At 42.5% G+C, this 18,603-nt stretch overlaps 1 protein-coding gene across 2 annotated transcripts in view; it reads right to left on the reverse strand.

Moving 5' to 3' along the window:
* Positions 1 to 18,603, reverse strand: part of CYFIP1 (cytoplasmic FMR1 interacting protein 1) — a 127,982-nt gene that overhangs the window by 66,318 nt on the left and 43,061 nt on the right. For both annotated transcript variants that reach the window (XM_047735369.1, XM_047735370.1), the window contains exons 2-8: positions 7,270 to 7,392; positions 7,105 to 7,194; positions 5,806 to 5,883; positions 5,442 to 5,543; positions 4,371 to 4,552; positions 967 to 1,063; positions 737 to 865 (exon numbers count right to left, since the gene is read on the reverse strand). In XM_047735369.1, the coding sequence (XP_047591325.1) occupies positions 737 to 865; positions 967 to 1,063; positions 4,371 to 4,552; positions 5,442 to 5,543; positions 5,806 to 5,883; positions 7,105 to 7,194; positions 7,270 to 7,386 (795 nt within the window). In that variant the 5' untranslated portion in view covers positions 7,387 to 7,392. The remainder of the gene's footprint in view (positions 1 to 736; positions 866 to 966; positions 1,064 to 4,370; positions 4,553 to 5,441; positions 5,544 to 5,805; positions 5,884 to 7,104; positions 7,195 to 7,269; positions 7,393 to 18,603) is intronic.

Genomic DNA, 18,603 nt, shown 5'->3' on the forward strand with positions numbered 1-18,603 from the left:
CCTTCAGGGCTATTCTCCCCAAAGGTGGAAAGCAGAACAAATGCAATGGCAGAACTGGCTTCTCCTCTTTCCAGTAAGAAATGTCACTGAAACCTCTCCAGTACACCTGGGTGGCTCAGTCAGTTAAAGCACCTGCCTTCAGCTCAGGTCATGATCCCGGGGTCCTGGGATTGAGTCCTGCATCGGACTCCCTGCTCAGTAGGGAGTATGCTTCTCCCTCTATCCTCCCCCCTCTGCATGTGATCTCTCTCTCTCTCCCTCTATCTCACTCAAATAGGTAAACTCTTGAAAAGAAAAGAAAACCTCTCCAATATGATGAATGGCCATGTTCTTGACCAAAAAGAGTCTACTATAATCATGGAGACATAGTATTCTTAATTCCTAAGAATCATATCCTTAACAAGCAGAACCTGAGGTAACCTCTGCTATAAAAAGCTAATGCTGAGAAAAGCCCTTGACCCCAGACCACCTTACCCATGGGCACATTTTCCAGAGGGTGGCATATGATCCCAACTGGCACTGGGGTCAAGCCTGAGACACAGTCATAGGATGTGTTGAGAGCCTGTAGTGCATGCTGTGGGCACCAGAGAAGATACTGTGTACACACACACACACACACACACATACACACACACACGGCAAGCATGAGAATAAAAAAAGGTTGGCAAAAGGATCATAATCAAAGCACAGCCTCTTCTCTCTACAGTTATGTAAGCAGTCATGCCCACACACGTACTTTGAGAAGCATGTGTTTCTCGCTGGGTGTCAGGTACATCCTATTCTCATAGTAATCCACACACAGATTCACGATATCGGCGAGAAGCTCTTCATAGCCAGAAATCACTTCAAGCTGTTGCTGCAACGACTGAAACACAGAGTGTGAGATCCATGGCAGGGACTGTTCCTGGGACCCCAGACCCCAGCAATGCGTCCCATCAGCCAGAGCAGCAAGAGTACGAGCCTTACTTGTGTGATTTTGTTGTGGTTGGCCAGGAACATGGACAGATTTTGTGATTCCTGGATGGACTGTGGGTCTGCCATTTTCCGTAAAAACTGAGCAGCCCTTTGAAAGCAAAAAAAGAGTTAAACAACCAGTGTGCTTAATGATTTAAAAAAAGGGGGGGGCAGGGAAAATACAGATTACTTTATCTGGTGATAGTTACCTGTAAAAATGCGGGTCTTAGTAGCTAGTTATAATTTCAGCCTCCTCGAGCTTGTCTACCCTGGAATCCAGGTCACTTTTTTGCCAGCCTGGACAGCTCACCACTTCAATGTCCACAGCTGATGGACTTCCTCAGAGATCTGGCAGTGCTGACCACAGGCCTTCCTGAAGGGTCCCTGTATACTGGCCTCTCCCCACGGTTATCTGTTCCCAACTCTGAGAAAGACTGCCTCCCCCTCAGTGACTCCCACTATGTGGTAATGAAGATGGTCAGCACTGTCCAGGTTCTCTGCCAAGAATCCTCCAGGTCACCATGCCTCTCAAAAGTCAGGGACCACATATAGTTTTGGTGCCAAACCTCAGAGATAGAATCCCGGTTTCCTCCACCAATATGCTGCTCCATCCTGGATTAACCTCCTGAACTCTCCTGAACCTCACTTACCACATCTATAAGAACAACTGTCCATCTGTCCTACTCACAGGGCAGATGTGAGGGGAGAGGGAACAGCATACACATAATTACCTATACATTCAGGTCCAATAAGACTGCAGGGTACACATGAGTCCCTCCCTGGGTCTTGCAAAGCAATGCAAAGATGGGTATGAGCATTGTGCTCATCTGGGGAGCCCCAAAAAAGTTTAGTGGAAACTGGCCACATAAGAACATGTCTGCAACCTAAAAACTTGGGAGTTTTAATGAAGAATTCTCATGGTAAAGACTGATAACCTACACCAACAGTAATTTACTCTGTGCCTCTTTAGAAATAAACCCCAAATTTCCATGCTACAGCAATGTGCATCATGTCCACATGACCAATGGTTGAGCCATGAGATATAATGAAAAACACTGCAAGGCACTTAGAATTTTACTTATAAAAGATAGTATGACCCCTTCTATCCTCCTTCCTCGCTGTAGACTGGAATGCAGAAACGATAGCTGGAGCTCAGGCCACCATCCTGGACCATGAGATAACACATGAAGACAGCAGAGCAGCAAGACAGCAGGAGCCCTGGTATGAACACTGTGGAATCCTCTCATTAGCTGCAGACCATCTACCTCAGGACTTTCAGGTGAGAGAGAAATGATCTGCAACCTTGTTTAAGCCACTGTTATTTCTGCAGGTTTTTGAAAAATTATAGACTTAAACCTAACATGAACTCTGATAATGATAACATTCTTTTTTATTTATATATATATATATATTTTTTAATTTCTTTTAGCATAACAGAATTCATTGTTTTTGCACCACACCCAGTGCTCCATGCAATACGTGCCCTCCTTAATACTCACCACCTGGCTCCCTCAACCTCCCACCCCCCACCCCTTCAAAATCCTCAGATTGTTTTTCAGAGTCCATTGTCTCTCATGGTTCACCTCCCCTTCCAATTTCCCTCAACTCCCTTCTCCTCTCCATCTCCCTATGTCCTCCATGTTATTTGTTATGCTCCACAAATAAGTGAAACCATTAACATTCTTTTTTAAAATGTTCACTTTACTGATTTGAGTAGTTGCTAGGACTAATGAAGGGGTCAAAAATACTGTTTTCTATTTTCCTCAAGCCTCACCATAACCCCATGGGTTATCCTGGCATTTATACTCAGAAGATTAGCTATCGCTAGGTGCAAAAAAAAAGTTCGAGTGCAAATATGTGAGGGCTGAGAGAAGTGATGATAGGATGACGGGGGTCCCAAACAGAGGTCACAGTAAGAAGCCACTGGAAGGCAGGAGGGGTGCCCTAAGCCCCCTCTGTGCTTCAGGAGAGCCTGGTTGACTCTTGGAGTGGGTGCTGGCCCCCACACACATACATTTCCAGAGAACAGTCCCATCTTTATACTATTTTATAGACTGGGCTTTCAGAATAAAGTTGCCGCTACTAAGGAAAAAAAAAAGCTTTTTTGAAATTGAAAACCACTGATGCTGTCTACCTCCTCTACTTTCCTAAGTCAGAAAGGTTGAAACAGCTGCTCAAAATCATGTGGCAAGGGACTTGTGTAGCCAGGAGAAGAAGCTGCTCTCCTGGGCAGGGTTCTATCCTCTACCCTCAGAAGCCCCCACGCTCCACCCAGAGTCAAGCTTACTTACAATCCCACAAACACATCAGATAAAGTCAACTCCAGGCTTTCCTGTTCAAGAGAAGTTAACAGATTAAGATCACCAGAGCTAACTCTAGGTGATGGATACATATACTTAACTTCATTATGGATCAAGCTTAAACCCTGGGTGATCTAGCCCAACTCCCACCAAAACCTCACCCTCAAATCTCAGTTTGGCACCATATCCCATACTGATTTTATTTTAAAGACACGGCAACAATTTTATGATTTCAGATACAATGTTAACTACAGCCTATTCCAATGCAAAGTAAAATCTCATCAAATTTAATATCATAGTCAAGATTCCTATCAAGCAAAAGAAACAGAAGTCAGCATCTCATTCCAGCTACTCATGCCTTCAACAGTACCAAGCACAGATTAACTAAAGCAAGTCTATTAGAAGAGAGTTTGCGTTTCTCTGATCGACCACCCTCCATCTTCCTGCCACCATCTGCCCCTCACAATTTTCCAGAAGCACACTACCATGCCACACCCACCTTTCCAATTCTCTTCTCCAGAAGGTCTCTCTAGCTCTGGAAGAGAGCTAGTCTCAGGGACCTGAAAGCTCAGTAGGACTCCATGACAGTCCACAGGCCAGCTCTGCGCGCTGCTGTGATGGTGTGTACCTTCCAGGGACGTGTAGCCAGGAAATGACATACACAGGTGGCGCCCTCAGGCTGTAGAACCTGCCTGTGCCCTTACCAAGATGCCTACTGAGCCAAAAGCCTCGCAGTGGCCCTAAGCCTCTGTAACAGGGACTTGTGTACTTCTGTGTTCTCACACGAGCTGAGCACCCACAGGTTCTCAACAAACCTTTGAGGATGACCAGATCCCACTCTAGTGTCATGAAACTACAATGTACACACACCTGTGAGGACACACCTTGATGCATCGCCATACACATAAACTGCCAGCTACCTTACATAACCTCACATACCTAGGTTTGTGTATTCAAACTATCCCGAGGCTGCCAAATAACTGCTAACAACCAGCTGCACTATTTCAGCACATGAGATGCACACCTACTATGTGCAGAGCGTGCATCTCACCAGGAACCACCCTGCCTGCCAGAGCACTCTCTGCAAGGACCTGGGCGAATGAGGTCAAAGCTCACCTCTTGTAAGCCGAGTGGTCGTTCTTCACGCTGCACTTCATGTTCTTCAGTTCATCCAGCACAGCAAACATGTTAATGAACTTCCCCAGCGTGATCAAGTAGGCTTCAGACACGAAGTCCTTCCTTCTCTCCGCATGGCACAGGCGCCTCACCTCCCCACAGAATCGCTCAATGGCATTTCTCTGAGCAGAGGAGTGGAGGGCGTAAAGGCTGTTATCAGTGACGGTCTAACTCCATGCCCAGCTTCAAGCATGTTATCTGGACTCACTATTCCTTTCTGATGAAATACCCACCCAAATGAGTGGATTTTACAGCTCAAAGAGACTTGTTTCTATAAAGTAATTTCCACATGCCTTTGCTCAGTGACAATCATTATTTATTTTCTACTTTACCAACTACATCCTAAAACAAAAGAATCTGGTTGATTATACAAGCAAAGTTACTGAGAAAAATGCTCCAATAGAAGGTCTACAAATAGACGTTTTAGCACTCAGAGGTGAAAAGGGGTGTTAGGGAAATTTTTCTTCTTGACAACCCTGAAGATAAAACAAAAATTCTTCTCCTAGTAAGTTCTATCTTCTTCCTTTCCTGAAGAATCTATAATAAAAACTATATACATGTCCAAAATAAATCTTTAAAAAACTATCAAATCTCCTTCCTGTGGCTACTCTGCCTAACCAGTGGGCCAAAGGAGCCAAGGCAGAGCAAGGACCACTAAGTGGACAGTTAGGAGAAGCTGAGAGAAAGGAAAGACCTGAAAAACAAGATGAATACAAAGTATGAATTGACAGAATGACAAACACATTTGGAACTAACAGAAAACAGTCTTCATGGAGGAAATATAAATTTACACTCAAAGAGACAAGAGAAGTGAAACACAAAAGAGGTATTTATTCTAGAAGGGTCAGTAAAGCTTTAGACTGACAAAGGCTTTGTTCCTTTTTGTCTCAGAAGCTGTTATGGTTGCTTTAATTCACATGCACTTTGTTTAGTAAGTCATGGTGATGGGTGAGAGTGGGCCAGATTCCTACTTCTCTGCATTAAACTCCTAGGATTATTTCACTGTTTTACCTGGAAGTACATAAAATTCATCAGTTTTGTGACCTCAGGCTCCAGGACCTCTACGGTTTTCTCATAAATTTCCACTCTATTAGGCTGCTCGTTACATTTCACCTAGGAATAAACAAGTATGACATAAAGAGGCTTCAACTTAGCTAGAAGTGAGAGGGCAGGGCACTGTTAAGGCAGAGCCAGCAGTGCCAACCCACTGTAGGGTGGAGTGGGGTGGAGTGGGGGAGGGGGACAGGGCTGGTGGAGTGGGGTGTGGTCTGGCTGAGATGGGGGAACCAGAAGGGTAGGAGCATTGTCTGTAGTGGGAGAGGGGGTGCCGCACAGCCAACAGGGATGGAGTGAGGCATGGCTGGGATGGGGACACCTGTGGGATGGCCCGAGAGCAGCTCCTCCAGGTGTACAGCATGACCGCGTACTCTTGGCCCTCCTCCAGCATTTCATTCTGCAAGATAATGAAATTTACACAGGGCAAATCAAAGGTAAGCAGGAAAACAATCATAAAAAAGGAGACACCATTTTGTTAAAGTCCAGAGGCATAAACTATCCTGACTCTCACTTTGAGAGATAGACAAGTACCAAGAACTGCACACCACCAGACAGTTGGTAAGAAGCTGGTGACGCTGCATTGCAGCACTGTAGCCATAACGCCCGCCCAAAACGCTCCCTTGGCTTCCCTTGGCTGGAGAGGAGCCAGCATGCCCCAGGGCACCTGCCACAGCCACTATTCCTCAACTCCACTCACCCCTAAACAACCTGCTGGCACTGCAGACCTGAAGTTGAGAACAGGGGCCAGTATAGGGTAGATTTGCACAGGGTCTTCAAGGCCTTACCACCAGGCTACAGAGAGCCTCTGGGCTCATAAGACTGAGGCAACTCTATCATCCCCAGGGGAGGAAAAGCTAGAAGTATTTCTGCAGCACTTAAAATCCAGAGAGAGTATCCATGCAAAGACTGCCATTATTTTAAAAACTGCTTTCGTGTCTACTCCTTTCACATTGTTTTCTTTGGCAAAAATGGTAAAAGGTGCCAAGATTTTCTAAACATGTCAACTATATTTCATCATTTTCTTGATATCCTTTAAAACGTTTACAACTTTTGACCCAGTAACTTCACTTCGACAAATCTAGCCAATGGGAATAATGATGTGTTTGGAATGATATTCACCACTACATTTTTTATTACAAAGAAAAAAGGGAAACTAAGTAAACATGCAAAAATAATTAAACTGAGGAAGTTTATAAAATGGGACTTGACAGCTATTAAAAATTACTTTATCTGGCACATTTTCATAACATATGAAAAGTTTGTGAAATCATTAAAATACCTACCAACAGTATAATTCATTCATGCAATCTGAATCACATTTGAGTGTATTACTGCTTGTATGAGTACAGGTATAAATAATGAGAGAGAACGGACTCCCTCTAAATTCTGACAAAGGTTTTCTCTTTGTTTCATCTACAGATGCTCAATATTCAGAAAGAACATGTATTATTTTTATAATAAGAAAAACAAAGCCTTCTCTAAAAACATAAGGCATTTTCATCCACTGTCTTCCTTTTTCCTTACTATATACCATATCAGGATAACACCAAAAAAGTGTACATTTGCCATCACAGTTACTCCTCCCCCAAGGAAAACAAAAACATGCAGAAGGAATTACCATGCTAGAATGGACAGTCGCCTGTTCAATATATCTTGCAATACCAGTAACAAATGCATTTCTGTCTTCAAAGTTAGTGTTGAAATTTGGCTGAAAGGAAGAGAAAAACCATCATGTGGAGGTCAGCATTGTAGGTAGTGCACCCCACTCCTACCCAGCACAAACCTGGTAGAGCAGTGAGGATGGTGGGGGCTCAATGCAGGGCTGCTGGTCAGGCAAAGGCAGCTCTTCCAGGAGGTCCACATTGGACAGTGCATCCTCCAGCGTCACCTGGGCCGCCATCTTGGCCTAGAACAAAACACAAAGCCACCTGAGCTGTGGAGATACTCTGACAATCATTCCAAGGTGGGGAAATCAGACCCCCAATCGCCTGACCCCTCTCTTGAGGGCAATGGAGATGGCTGAAGTGATCATGGCCAACCTCTCCTAGCCTTGCTCACAAAGGAGTCATGAAGTAGCCTCTTCTGGCCTCCAGGAATGTCAGTGTAGGATACATGGACCACCACACATACTGTTGCTTCCTGTCACCCTTCCCACCTTGGAGCCATTGTCCCTAGTAGGCTCTCTGGGAGGGTCTGACAACCCCTCATGGAGCCAGAGGAGGGAATGTCCTCTTCAACAGTATGTCTGCCCCAACAAAGCCAGCACAGCCTCCAAGGGGGCAATAGTGCTTCCCTGCCTACAGACACTTCCCAGATGGTTCCTCTAAACAAGGTTACACACTAACGATAAAGATGGTAAAGGTCAAAGCTCTTCCTCCAGGGACAGCCTGTAGGGACTTCTAAGGTGAGTGATGAGGGTCAACATGAAAAAGGGAGGGGGCTGTTGGCAAAGGACTGAAAGCACAAACAAGGCCCCGTGCAGGGAAGCACAGAAATGGAGGTGGATGTCATCTAAACACATCTGTGCCAGCTCCAGGGGTGAGGAAACAGCACACACCAGCCTGCCTCCTGCTGAATCTGCTCTGACCCTGGATGGGATACAGGGAATAGTAGACTAGTTCCATCCCCAGAGGCAACACAGCAAGAAGCTCTGACCCCGGATGGGACATGTGGAGCCACTATATGTATTGTAAGGAGAGAGCAGCAGGCAGGCTGGTGAGAACACTAAATGGAAGAGGTACCCAGTTGCTCCTCCTAACACTGGGCGCCAGACAAGGTGTGGGTGTAGAAGTGTATGGTGGAACTGGTTACTAAACCCTGAGCTAATGGCTAAAGAACCAAAAAGGGAACCCCAGGGCACTGGAAAGCCCCAGGGACAATGTGATGAGGAAGAAATCTCAAAACTGCAAGCCCATAAAGTTGCTCATGAACTCTGGTCCCACCCCCAAGCTGTATGTGTATGAATCTGATCCTCTCACACCACAACCCTTGAGACCATAGCTCACTCCCAGATGGCAACAGGCGGCACTCGTGGGACAGACCAAATGGCACTGCAGAGGCTCTGAAACAGAACTGACACGAAATCATACCCCAGAGAAGGCAGGTCAGAACCACAGCCTAAATTGAACCAAGTAGTTTGCCTGCTAAAATAAAAAATCAGCATTTCCCAGGACTTAAGATCCAGAGTCCCATTTCATAACATCCACAATGTCCAGTTGCAGTCCAAACTATTCAGCACACAAAGAACCAAGAATGTCTTAACTCCTATAGGAAAAGATGATTAACATATACTGACAATGAAAGAACACAGATATTACAATTATTTAGCAGAGTTTAAAGCAATGACTATGAAAATGCTCTGACAAACAATGATAACACTCTCAAACTGAAAGAAAAAACAATCAAAAGCAAGGAAAAAAAAGATACCATATAAAAAAAAATTTTTAAACTAAAAAGTACCATACTAAAATTTAAAAAACCCCCTACACAAGCTCAAGGCAAAAAAAGATTCCATGAATTTGAAGACAGAACAATAAAAATTATCTAATATGAACAATAGAAAAAAGGTTAGAAAAACATGAGGAGACTTGGGGGACCTTTGGTACAAGAGAAATGGCCTAATATTTGTGTCATTAGAGTGCAAGGGGTGCAGAAAGTGGGTGAAAACAATGGCCAAAAACCTCCTACATTTGGCAGAACACCCATGTATGAATTCAAGAAACTTAATGGATCCCAAAAAGGATAAACCTAAAGGAATCCATACCAAGGGCACCTGGTAGTCAGTTAAGCATCTGCCTTTAGCTCAGGTCATGATCCCAGGGTTCTGGAATCAAGCCTTGCATGGGGCTCCCTGTGCAGCGGAGAGACTGCTTTTCCTTCCCAATGATTATGCTCCCTCTCTCTCTCTCTCACTCACTTTCTCTCACTCAAATAAAAAATCTTAATCAAAAAAGAAAAGAAAGAAATCCATCACATCATATCCAGAAATCCAGGCACATCATAGTCAACTGTTATAAACTAAAGAAAAAAAAATCTTGAATGAATAATCACAGGGCTACAAGGCACAGCATAAGGAACAGTCAACAATATTGTAATACTGATGTATTAGGACAGATGGTAGCTATGCTTGCCGTGAACACAGAATAATGTAAAAACTTGCCAAATCACTAAGGTGTACACCTGAAACCAGTGTAACACTGTGTGTCAACTATACTCAAATTTTTTAAAAAAATTAACTGGTGAAGGGCACCTGGGTGGCTCAGTGGGTTAAAGCCTCTGCCTTCGGCTCAGGTCATGATCCCAGGGCCCTGGGATCGAGCCCCGCATAGGGCTCTCTGCTCAGTGGGGAGCCTGCTTCCTCCTTTCTCTCTCTCTGCCTGCCTCTCTGCCTGCTTATGATCTGTCTGTCAAATAAATAAATTAAATCTTAAAAAAAAAATTAACTGGTGAAAAAAAGAAAAAATATCTTGGAAAGAGAGAAAAAATGCTTTATTACCTGGAGAAGAACAATTTGAATGCCTGTGGATTTCTCCTCAGACACCAAAGAGACATGAGAAAGTAGAACGACACTTTTTAAGTCTACAAGAAGTGTCAACACAGAATCCTACAACAAATAAGAATATTCCCAGATGAAAGAAAATAAAAAGGATTCATAGGCAACAGGCTAATCAAAGTTCTAGATAAAAGGGAAGTAATATCAGAAGGACTTGGGACATAGAACAAAGCAAAAGCAATCCAAAGGTTAAACAGGGAGCAAAGAGAATAGACTATTTCCTCCACAGTTCTTTAAACAATGTTTAGGGGTTGAAATAAAAAATTAAAACACTAATAGGGTTTTACTGATTATAAATGTAATATGTAAGAGAACTATGACATTAGAGGGGAGGCAAAAGGACCTACATGGTAGAAGATTTTTACATTCCACTTGAACTACTGAAATACTGATTTGAAGTACACCAAAAAGTTAAGCGTGTGCTTTATAATCCCCAGAGCAAGCAAAAAAAGAAAACAACAACAAAAAATACCACCAACAAAAAAACAAACATGAAAAGCAATATAACTTATGAAACGATCTATGTAATAAATTATAATGGAATACTAAAAATGTTCAGACAATCGAATAGAAGGCAGGAAAAGGAAGCAGAGCAATGAAAAAAATAGGGATCCTCTCTCTGCTATTTAAGGACATAATGAGAAGTTGCAACATAGAAAAGGTCCTCTAAGTCTGTGACCAATTCCAATATGTGGCTTTTTTCCCCCACACCACCAAGTAATGCTTGAATACCAACTGGGTGTCCTACAATTCCGCTTAATTCTGACACTATCTACAAGCAGACAACATCAGATCCCACAAGTTAAGGACTCAGTCCTACAATGCTGCCCCCTCCTCCACTTCAGATATCAATCAAAAGTCCAGGTTCTCTAGTGTACTTCTGATCAACCAGCCATAAACCAAAGGTTCCCATGATCCCCTCCTTGGGTTCAATTAATTTGCCAGAGTAGCTCACACAACTCAGGAAAATTTTCTACTTACTAGATCACCACTTTATTATAAATGATGTAACTGAGGAAAAGCCAGATGGAAGACCGACAGAGGGCAAGTTATGAGGAAAGGGTGCTGAACTTCTATGCCCTGAGTGCTGTACACTCTTCCCAAATGTCCACATATTTCATCAATCCAGAAATTCTCTGAACTCTGTCCTTGTGGGCTTCCTTACATGAGTAAGAATGACTGATTAAATCACCAGCGGTTGTTGGCAAAGGATTTAACCTCCAAGGTCAGGAAGGTGGAAAACTTCCATCCTCTAATCACATGCTGCATCTCCTGACAATCAGCCCCCCTCTTAAGGGGCTTTCCAAAAGTCACCTCATTACCATAAACTCAGGTGTGGCTGAAAGGCGTTTGTTATGAATATCAATATCTTCATTACCACTTAAGAAACTATAAGGGTTTTAGGAGCTCTCCGTCAGAAACAGATAAAGACCAAATACATATTTCTTATTAAAAATCAGAATGTTACAGACCCTCACCAGACAAGACCACGTTGGGACCCTGACACCCTGATCTCAGACTTCTAAGCCTCCAGAACTGTGAGAAATAAATTTCTACTATTAAAAAAAAAAAAAAAAGTTTGTGTGTGTGTGTGTGTGTGTGAGAGAGATGTCCAAACATATAAGGAATTACACTGATTTTATATATATATATATATATATATATATATATATATATATATATATGCTAGCAGAAGAGTAGGAGACCTTAGTTTCATCTAATCCCAGAAATTCAGCTAGATAGCTATCAAATCATTCTGAACACCTGTGAACTCAACTGGAGAACTAAAAAAAGAATAGCTGCAGTTCTACAAATAGAAAAGCGACCACTTTATACAAGAATGACAAGATGAGGGGCACCTGGGTGACTCAGTGGGTTAAAGCCTCTGCCTTCGGCTCAGGTCATGATCCCAGGGTCCTGGGATCGAGCCCTGCATCGGGCTCTCTGCTCAGTGGGGAGCCTGCTTCCTCCTCTCTCTCTGCTTGTCTCTCTACCTACTTGTGATCTCTATCTGTCAAATGAATAAATAAAAAAAATCTTTAAAAAAGAATGACAAGATGAAAAAACTCACCTCAAAAAAGAGAACAAGAGGTAGTACTAACTGCCAGGGACCTAATCAGTATGGACATAAGTAAGATGTCAGAACTAGAGCTCAGAATAACGATTACAAAGATACCAGCTCGGCTTGAAAAAAGCATAGAAGACACCAGAGAATCCCTTTCTGGAGAAACAAAAGAACTAAAATCTAATCAAGTCAAAATCAGAAAGGCTATTAATGAGACGCAATAAAAAAATGGAGGCTCTAACTGCTAGATAAATAAGGCAGAAGAGGGAATTTGATATAGAACACAAAATAATGGAAAATAAAGAAGCTGAGAAAAAAAAAAAACTACTGGATCACAAGAGGAGAATTCAAGAGATAAGCGATACCATAAAATGAAACAGTATTAGAATAATTGGGATCTCAGAAGAGCAGACTTTAAAAAAAAAAATCTGAGCACACTAAAAGCCAGAGATTGTCAGAAAGGATGAAAAAATCCTTAACTATAGCTATACGAAACGCACCTCAAATATAATGACATATGTTGAAAGCAAAAGGGGAAAAGATAAACCATGCAAGTACCAGTCCAAAGGAAGCTGGAATGGCCATGTGAGTAGTAAACTTCAGAGCCAAGAAGACAACCAAGGATAACGAGGTGGACTGCGCAGTGACAGAAGGTCATTCACCAGGGAGACAGAACAATGCTCAATGTGGATGCATCTAATAGGAGAGAGAACTTCAGACTACATCAAGCCAACACCAACAGGACTGAAAGGAGAAGTAAATCCGTAAGTGCACTAGTGACAGCAACAATTCTGTCCTTGACAGGAAATCAGCCAGAACACAGAGGAACTGAATACTGGGACCTAGGGGGCCTAAACTGGCATTTACACAAAATTCCTCTTGACAAAAGATCTCTACTCTATGTATAGTATGTTTCTAACTATAAATTTAAAATGTAGCATGTAATTTTTCAAAATATCTGGTCCTTTTACAGACAAGAAAAACAGCCTTTTAAAAACTTCCATGATCAACTTCCTTCTATCATCAGGACTTCCCGTTCCGCATACTTAAAAAAGAAGACGCCCAGGATAGCAAAGCACTGAGTAGCAAGGGATGGTCATCGCCCTTGCCACTGCCCTTGCAGAGTCAGTGTGGGGAGTCCCAGTGATGGCTTCTGAGGCACCAGGCTGCCAAATGACATGCCTCCTATGGATCCAGCCCTGAGTCCCACTTATGGCCCTTGGCATGGCTGTGCCAGGAGAGGCCTGGGGGCTCCTGCAAGTCTTCCATACCCTCACGCCACCCATGTAGTCACTGAGAAAACTGGTCAGGCCAACCACCTAGGGCAGCCCCACTGCCCATGTGACCAGTCACCTTGGCCTCCTGCCCGAAATGCACAGGACCCTTCTTCCTCCCCCTCCTCTGCCCAAGAGAGACCACCCCTTAGTAGGGGAAGAGGTAGTGCAGGAGGCTCACAGACAGGGTCAGTGACATACTTAGGTCACATCCAAGGAAAAACATAAATGTTCAACTTAATACAAGTAAGTACTTAAGGACACTTTTCTCATATAAAAATAGCAGTATTTGTGTGGTACATACACACAATGAGATATAATTAATAAGGAAGGAAATTTTCACAAAGGCTACAACATGGATGAACCTTGATGACATCATGCCAAGTGAAATAAATCCGTCGCAAAAGGACAAATAATGTATGATTCCACTTATGTTAGTACCTAGAATAGTCAAAGTCACAGAGAGAAAATAGAATGGTAGTTGTCAAGGGTTGGAAATGGGGAGTTAGCGTTTAATATGTAGAAAGATCCCATCTGGGAAGATGGGAAAAATTCTGGAGAAGACAGTGGTGATGACTGCACAATACTGTGAATGCACTCAATGCCACTGAAGTGTATGCTTAAAAATGGTCAAAATGGTAAATTTGGGGGAGGAGTCAAGATGACGGAGAAGTAGCAGGCTGAGACTACTTCAGGTAGCGGGAGATCAGCTAAATAGCTTATCTAAAGATTGCAAACACCTACAAATCCACCGGGAGATTGAAGAGAAGAAGAACAGCAATTCTAGAAACAGAAATTCAACCACTATCTGAAAGGTAGGACTGGCGGAGAAGTGAGTCCAAAGCGACTGGAAGATAGACCGCCGGGGGAGGGGCCGGCTCCCGGCTAGCGGCGGAGCAACAGAGCACAACATCAGGACTTTTAAAAGTCTGTTCCGCTGAGGGACATCGCTCCAGAGGCTTACCTGGGGTGAAGCCCAGGCGGGGTCAGCGCGGCCTCAGGTCCCGCAGGGTCACAGAAGGATCGGGGGTGTCTGAGTGTCGCAGAGCTTACGGGTATTAGAACAGAGCCGGCTACAGAGACAGAGCCGAGGAGTGAGCTCTCAGCTCCGGGTTACCTTGAACCGGGCGCAGGCTCGGTCAGCTCGGAGTGCGGCCAGAGGCCAGGGTGACGGGAGTCATTGGGCGCTGTTCTCTGAGGGCGCACTGAGGAGTGGGGCCCTGGGCTCTCGGCTCCTCCGGGCCGGAGACTGGGAGGCCGCCATCTTCACTCCAGTCTTCCAGAACTCTACGGAAAGCGCTCAGGGAACAAAAGCTCCTGAAAGCAAACCCAGCAAACCCGAGCGGATTACTCAGCCCGGCCCTCGGTAAGGGTGGTGCAACTCCGCCTGGGGCAAAGACGCTTGAGAATCACTACAACAGGTCCCTCCCCCAGAAGATCAACGAGAAACCCAGCCAGTACCAAGTTCACCTACCAAGGAGTGCAGTTTCAATACCAAGGAGAGCGGCGGAATTCCAGAGGAGAAGAAAGCAAAGCACTGAACTCATGGCTTTCTCCCCCATGATTCTTTAGCCTTGCAGTTAATTTAATTTTTTTTTTCTTTTTCAAAATTTTTTTTCTATTTTTCTGCTAAATTTTTTTACCTTTTACCTTTTTCTTTTTAACGTTTTTTAAATAGTTTATCTAATATATATATATTTTTTCCTTTTTATATTTTTTATCAGCTTTATTTTTTTAATAGTTTCTTTTTTTTTTTTTTTTCTTTCTGAACTCCTTTTTATCCCCTTTCTCCCCCCTCACGATTTGGGATCTCTTCTGATTTGGCTAAAGCATATTTTCCTGGGGTTGTTGCCACCCTTTTAGTATTTTACTTGCTCCTTCATATACTCGTATCTGGACAAAATGACAAGGCGGAAAAATTCACAACAAAAAAAAGAACAAGAAGCAGTACCAAAGGCTAGGGACCTAATCAATACAGACATTGGTAACATGTCTGATATAGAGTTCAGAATGACGATTCTCAAGGTTCTAGCCAGGCTTGAAAAAGGCATGGAAGATATTAAAGCAACCCTCTCGGGAGATATAAAAGCCCTTTCTGGAGAAATAAAAGAACTAAAATCTAACCAAGTTGAAATCAAAAAAGCTATTAATGAGGTGCAATCAAAAATGGAGGCTCTCACTACTAGGATAAATGAGGCAAAAGAAAGAATTAGCGATATAGAAGACCAAATGACAGAGAATAAAGAAGCTGAGCAAAAGAGGGACAAACAGCTACTGGACCACGAGGGGAGAATTCGAGAGATAAGTGACACCATAAGATGAAACAACATTAGAATAATTGGGATTCCAGAAGAAGAGGAAACAGAGAGGGGAGCAGAAGGTATGTTGGAAAGAATTATTGGAGAGAATTTCCCCAATATGGCAAAGGGAAGAAGCATCAAAATCCAGGAGGTTCAGAGAACCCCCCTCAAAATCAATGAGAATAGGTCCACACCCCGTCACCTAATAGTAAAATTGACAAGTCTTAGTGACAAAGAGAAGATCCTGAAAGCAGCCCAGGAAAAGAAGTCTGTAATGTACAATGGTAAAAATATTCGATTGGCAGCAGACTTATCCACAGAGACCTGGCAGGCCAGAAAGAGCTGGCATGATATATTCAGAGTACTAAACGAGAAAAACATGCAGCCAAGAATACTATATCCAGCTAGGCTATCATTGAAAATAGAAGGAGAGATTAAAAGCTTCCAGGACAAACAAAAACTGAAAGAATTTGCAAATACCAAACCAGCTCTACAGGAAATACTGAAAGGGGTCCTTTAAGCAAAGAGAGACCCTAAAAGTAGTAGATCAGAAAGAAACAGAGACAATATACAATAACAATCACCTTACAGGCAATACAATGGCACTAAATTCATATCTCTCAATAGTTACCCTGAATGTTAATGGGCTAAATGCCCCAATCAAAAGACACAGGGTATCAGAATGGATAAAAAAACAAAACCCATCTATATGTTGCCTACAAGAAACTCATCTTAAACCTGAAGACACCTCCAGGTTTAAAGTGAGGGGGTGGAAAAGAATTTACCATGCTAATGGACATCAGAAGAAAGCAGGAGTGGCAATCCTTATATCAGATCAATTAGATTTTAAGCCAGAGACTATAATAAGAGATGAAGAAGGACACCATATCATACTCAAAGGAACTGTCCAACAAGAAGATCTAACAATTGTAAATATCTATGCCCCTAACGTGGGAGCAGCCAACTATATAAACCAATTAATAACAAAATCAAAGAAACACATCGACAAGAATACAATAATAGTAGGGGATTTTAACACTCCCCTCACTGAAATGGACAGATCAGACAAGCAAAAGATCAACAAGGAAATCAAGGCTTTAAATGACACACTGGACCAGATGGACATCACAGATATATTCAGAACATTTCATCCCAAAGCTACAGAATACACATTCTTCTCTAGTGCACATGGAACATTCTCCAGAATAGATCACATTCTTGGTCCTAAATCAAGTCTCAACCGGTATCAAAAGATTGGGATCATTCCCTGCATATTTTCAGACCATAATGCTCTGAAGCTAGAACTCAATAACAAGAGGAAATTTGGAAAGAACACAAATACATGGAGACTAAACAGCATCCTTCTAAAGAATGAATGGGTCAACCAGGAAATTAAAGAAGAATTGAAAAAATTTATGGAAACAAATGATAATGAAAACACAATGGTTCAGAATCTGTGGGACACAACAAAGGCAGTCCTGAGAGGAAAATATATAGCGGTACAAGCCTTTCTCAAGAAACAAGAAAGGTCTCAGGTACACAACCTAACCCTACACCTAAAGGAGCTGGAGAAAGAACAAGAAAGAAACCTTAAACCCAGCAGGAGAAGAGAAATCATAAAGATCAGAGCAGAAATCAATGAAATAGAAACCAAAAAAACAAAAGAACAAATCAACGAAACTAGGAGCTGGTTCTTTGAAAGAATTAATAAGATTGATAAACCCCTGGCCAGACTTATCAAAAAAAAAAAGAGAGAGGACCCTAATAAATAAAATCATGAATGAAAGAGGAGAGATCACAACCAACACCAAAGAAATACAGAAATTATAAGAACATACTATGAGCAACTCTACGCCAACAAATTTGACAATCTGGAAGAAATGGATGCATTCCTAGAGACATATAAACTACCACAACTGAACCAGGAAGAAATAGAAAGCCTGAACGGAACCATAACCAGTAAGGAGATTGAAACAGTCATCAAAAATCTCCAAATAAACAAAAGCCCAGGGCCAGATGGCTTCCCGGGGGAATTCTACGAAACATTTAAAGAAGAACTAATTCCTATTCTCCTGAAACTGTTCCAAAAAATAGAAATAGGAGGAAAACTTCCAAACTCATTTTATGAGGCCAGCATCACCCTGATCCCAAAACCAGACAAGGATCGCATCAAAAAAGAGAACTACAGACCAATATCCTTGATGAACACAGAGGCAAAAATTCTCGCCAAAATACTAGCCAATAGGATTCAACAGTACGTTAAAAGGATTATTCACCACAACCAAGTGGGATTTATTCCAAGGCTGCAAGGTTGGTTCAACATCCGCAAATCAATCAATGTGATACAACACATTAATAAAAGAAAAAACAAGAACCATATGATACTCTCAGTAGATGTTGAAAAAGCATTTGACAAAGTACAGCATCCCTTCCTGATCAAAACTCTTCAAAGTGTAGGGATAGAGGGCACATACCTCAATATTATCAAAGCCATCTATGAAAAACCCACCGCAAATATCATTCTCAATGGAGAAAAACTGAAAGCTTTTCCGCTAAGGTCAGGAACACGACAGGGATGTCCGTTATCACCACTGCTATTCAACATAGTACTAGAAGTCCTAGCCTCAGCAATCAGACAACAAAAGGAAATTAAAGGCATCCAAATCGGCAAAGAAGAAGTCAAACTATCACTCTTTGCAGATGATATGATACTATATGTGGACAACCCAAAAGACTCCACTCCAAAACTGCTTGAACTTGTACAAGAACTCAGTAAAGTGTCAGGATATAAAATCAATGCACAGAAATCAGTTGCATTTCTCTACACCAACAACAAGACAGAAGAAAGAGAAATTAAGGAGTCCATCCCATTTACAACTGCACCCCAAACTATAAGATACCTGGGAATAAACCTAACCAAAGAGAC

Source organism: Lutra lutra, chromosome 7 (assembly GCF_902655055.1).
Source record: "Lutra lutra chromosome 7, mLutLut1.2, whole genome shotgun sequence".
NCBI classification, from domain to species: domain Eukaryota; kingdom Metazoa; phylum Chordata; class Mammalia; order Carnivora; family Mustelidae; genus Lutra; species Lutra lutra.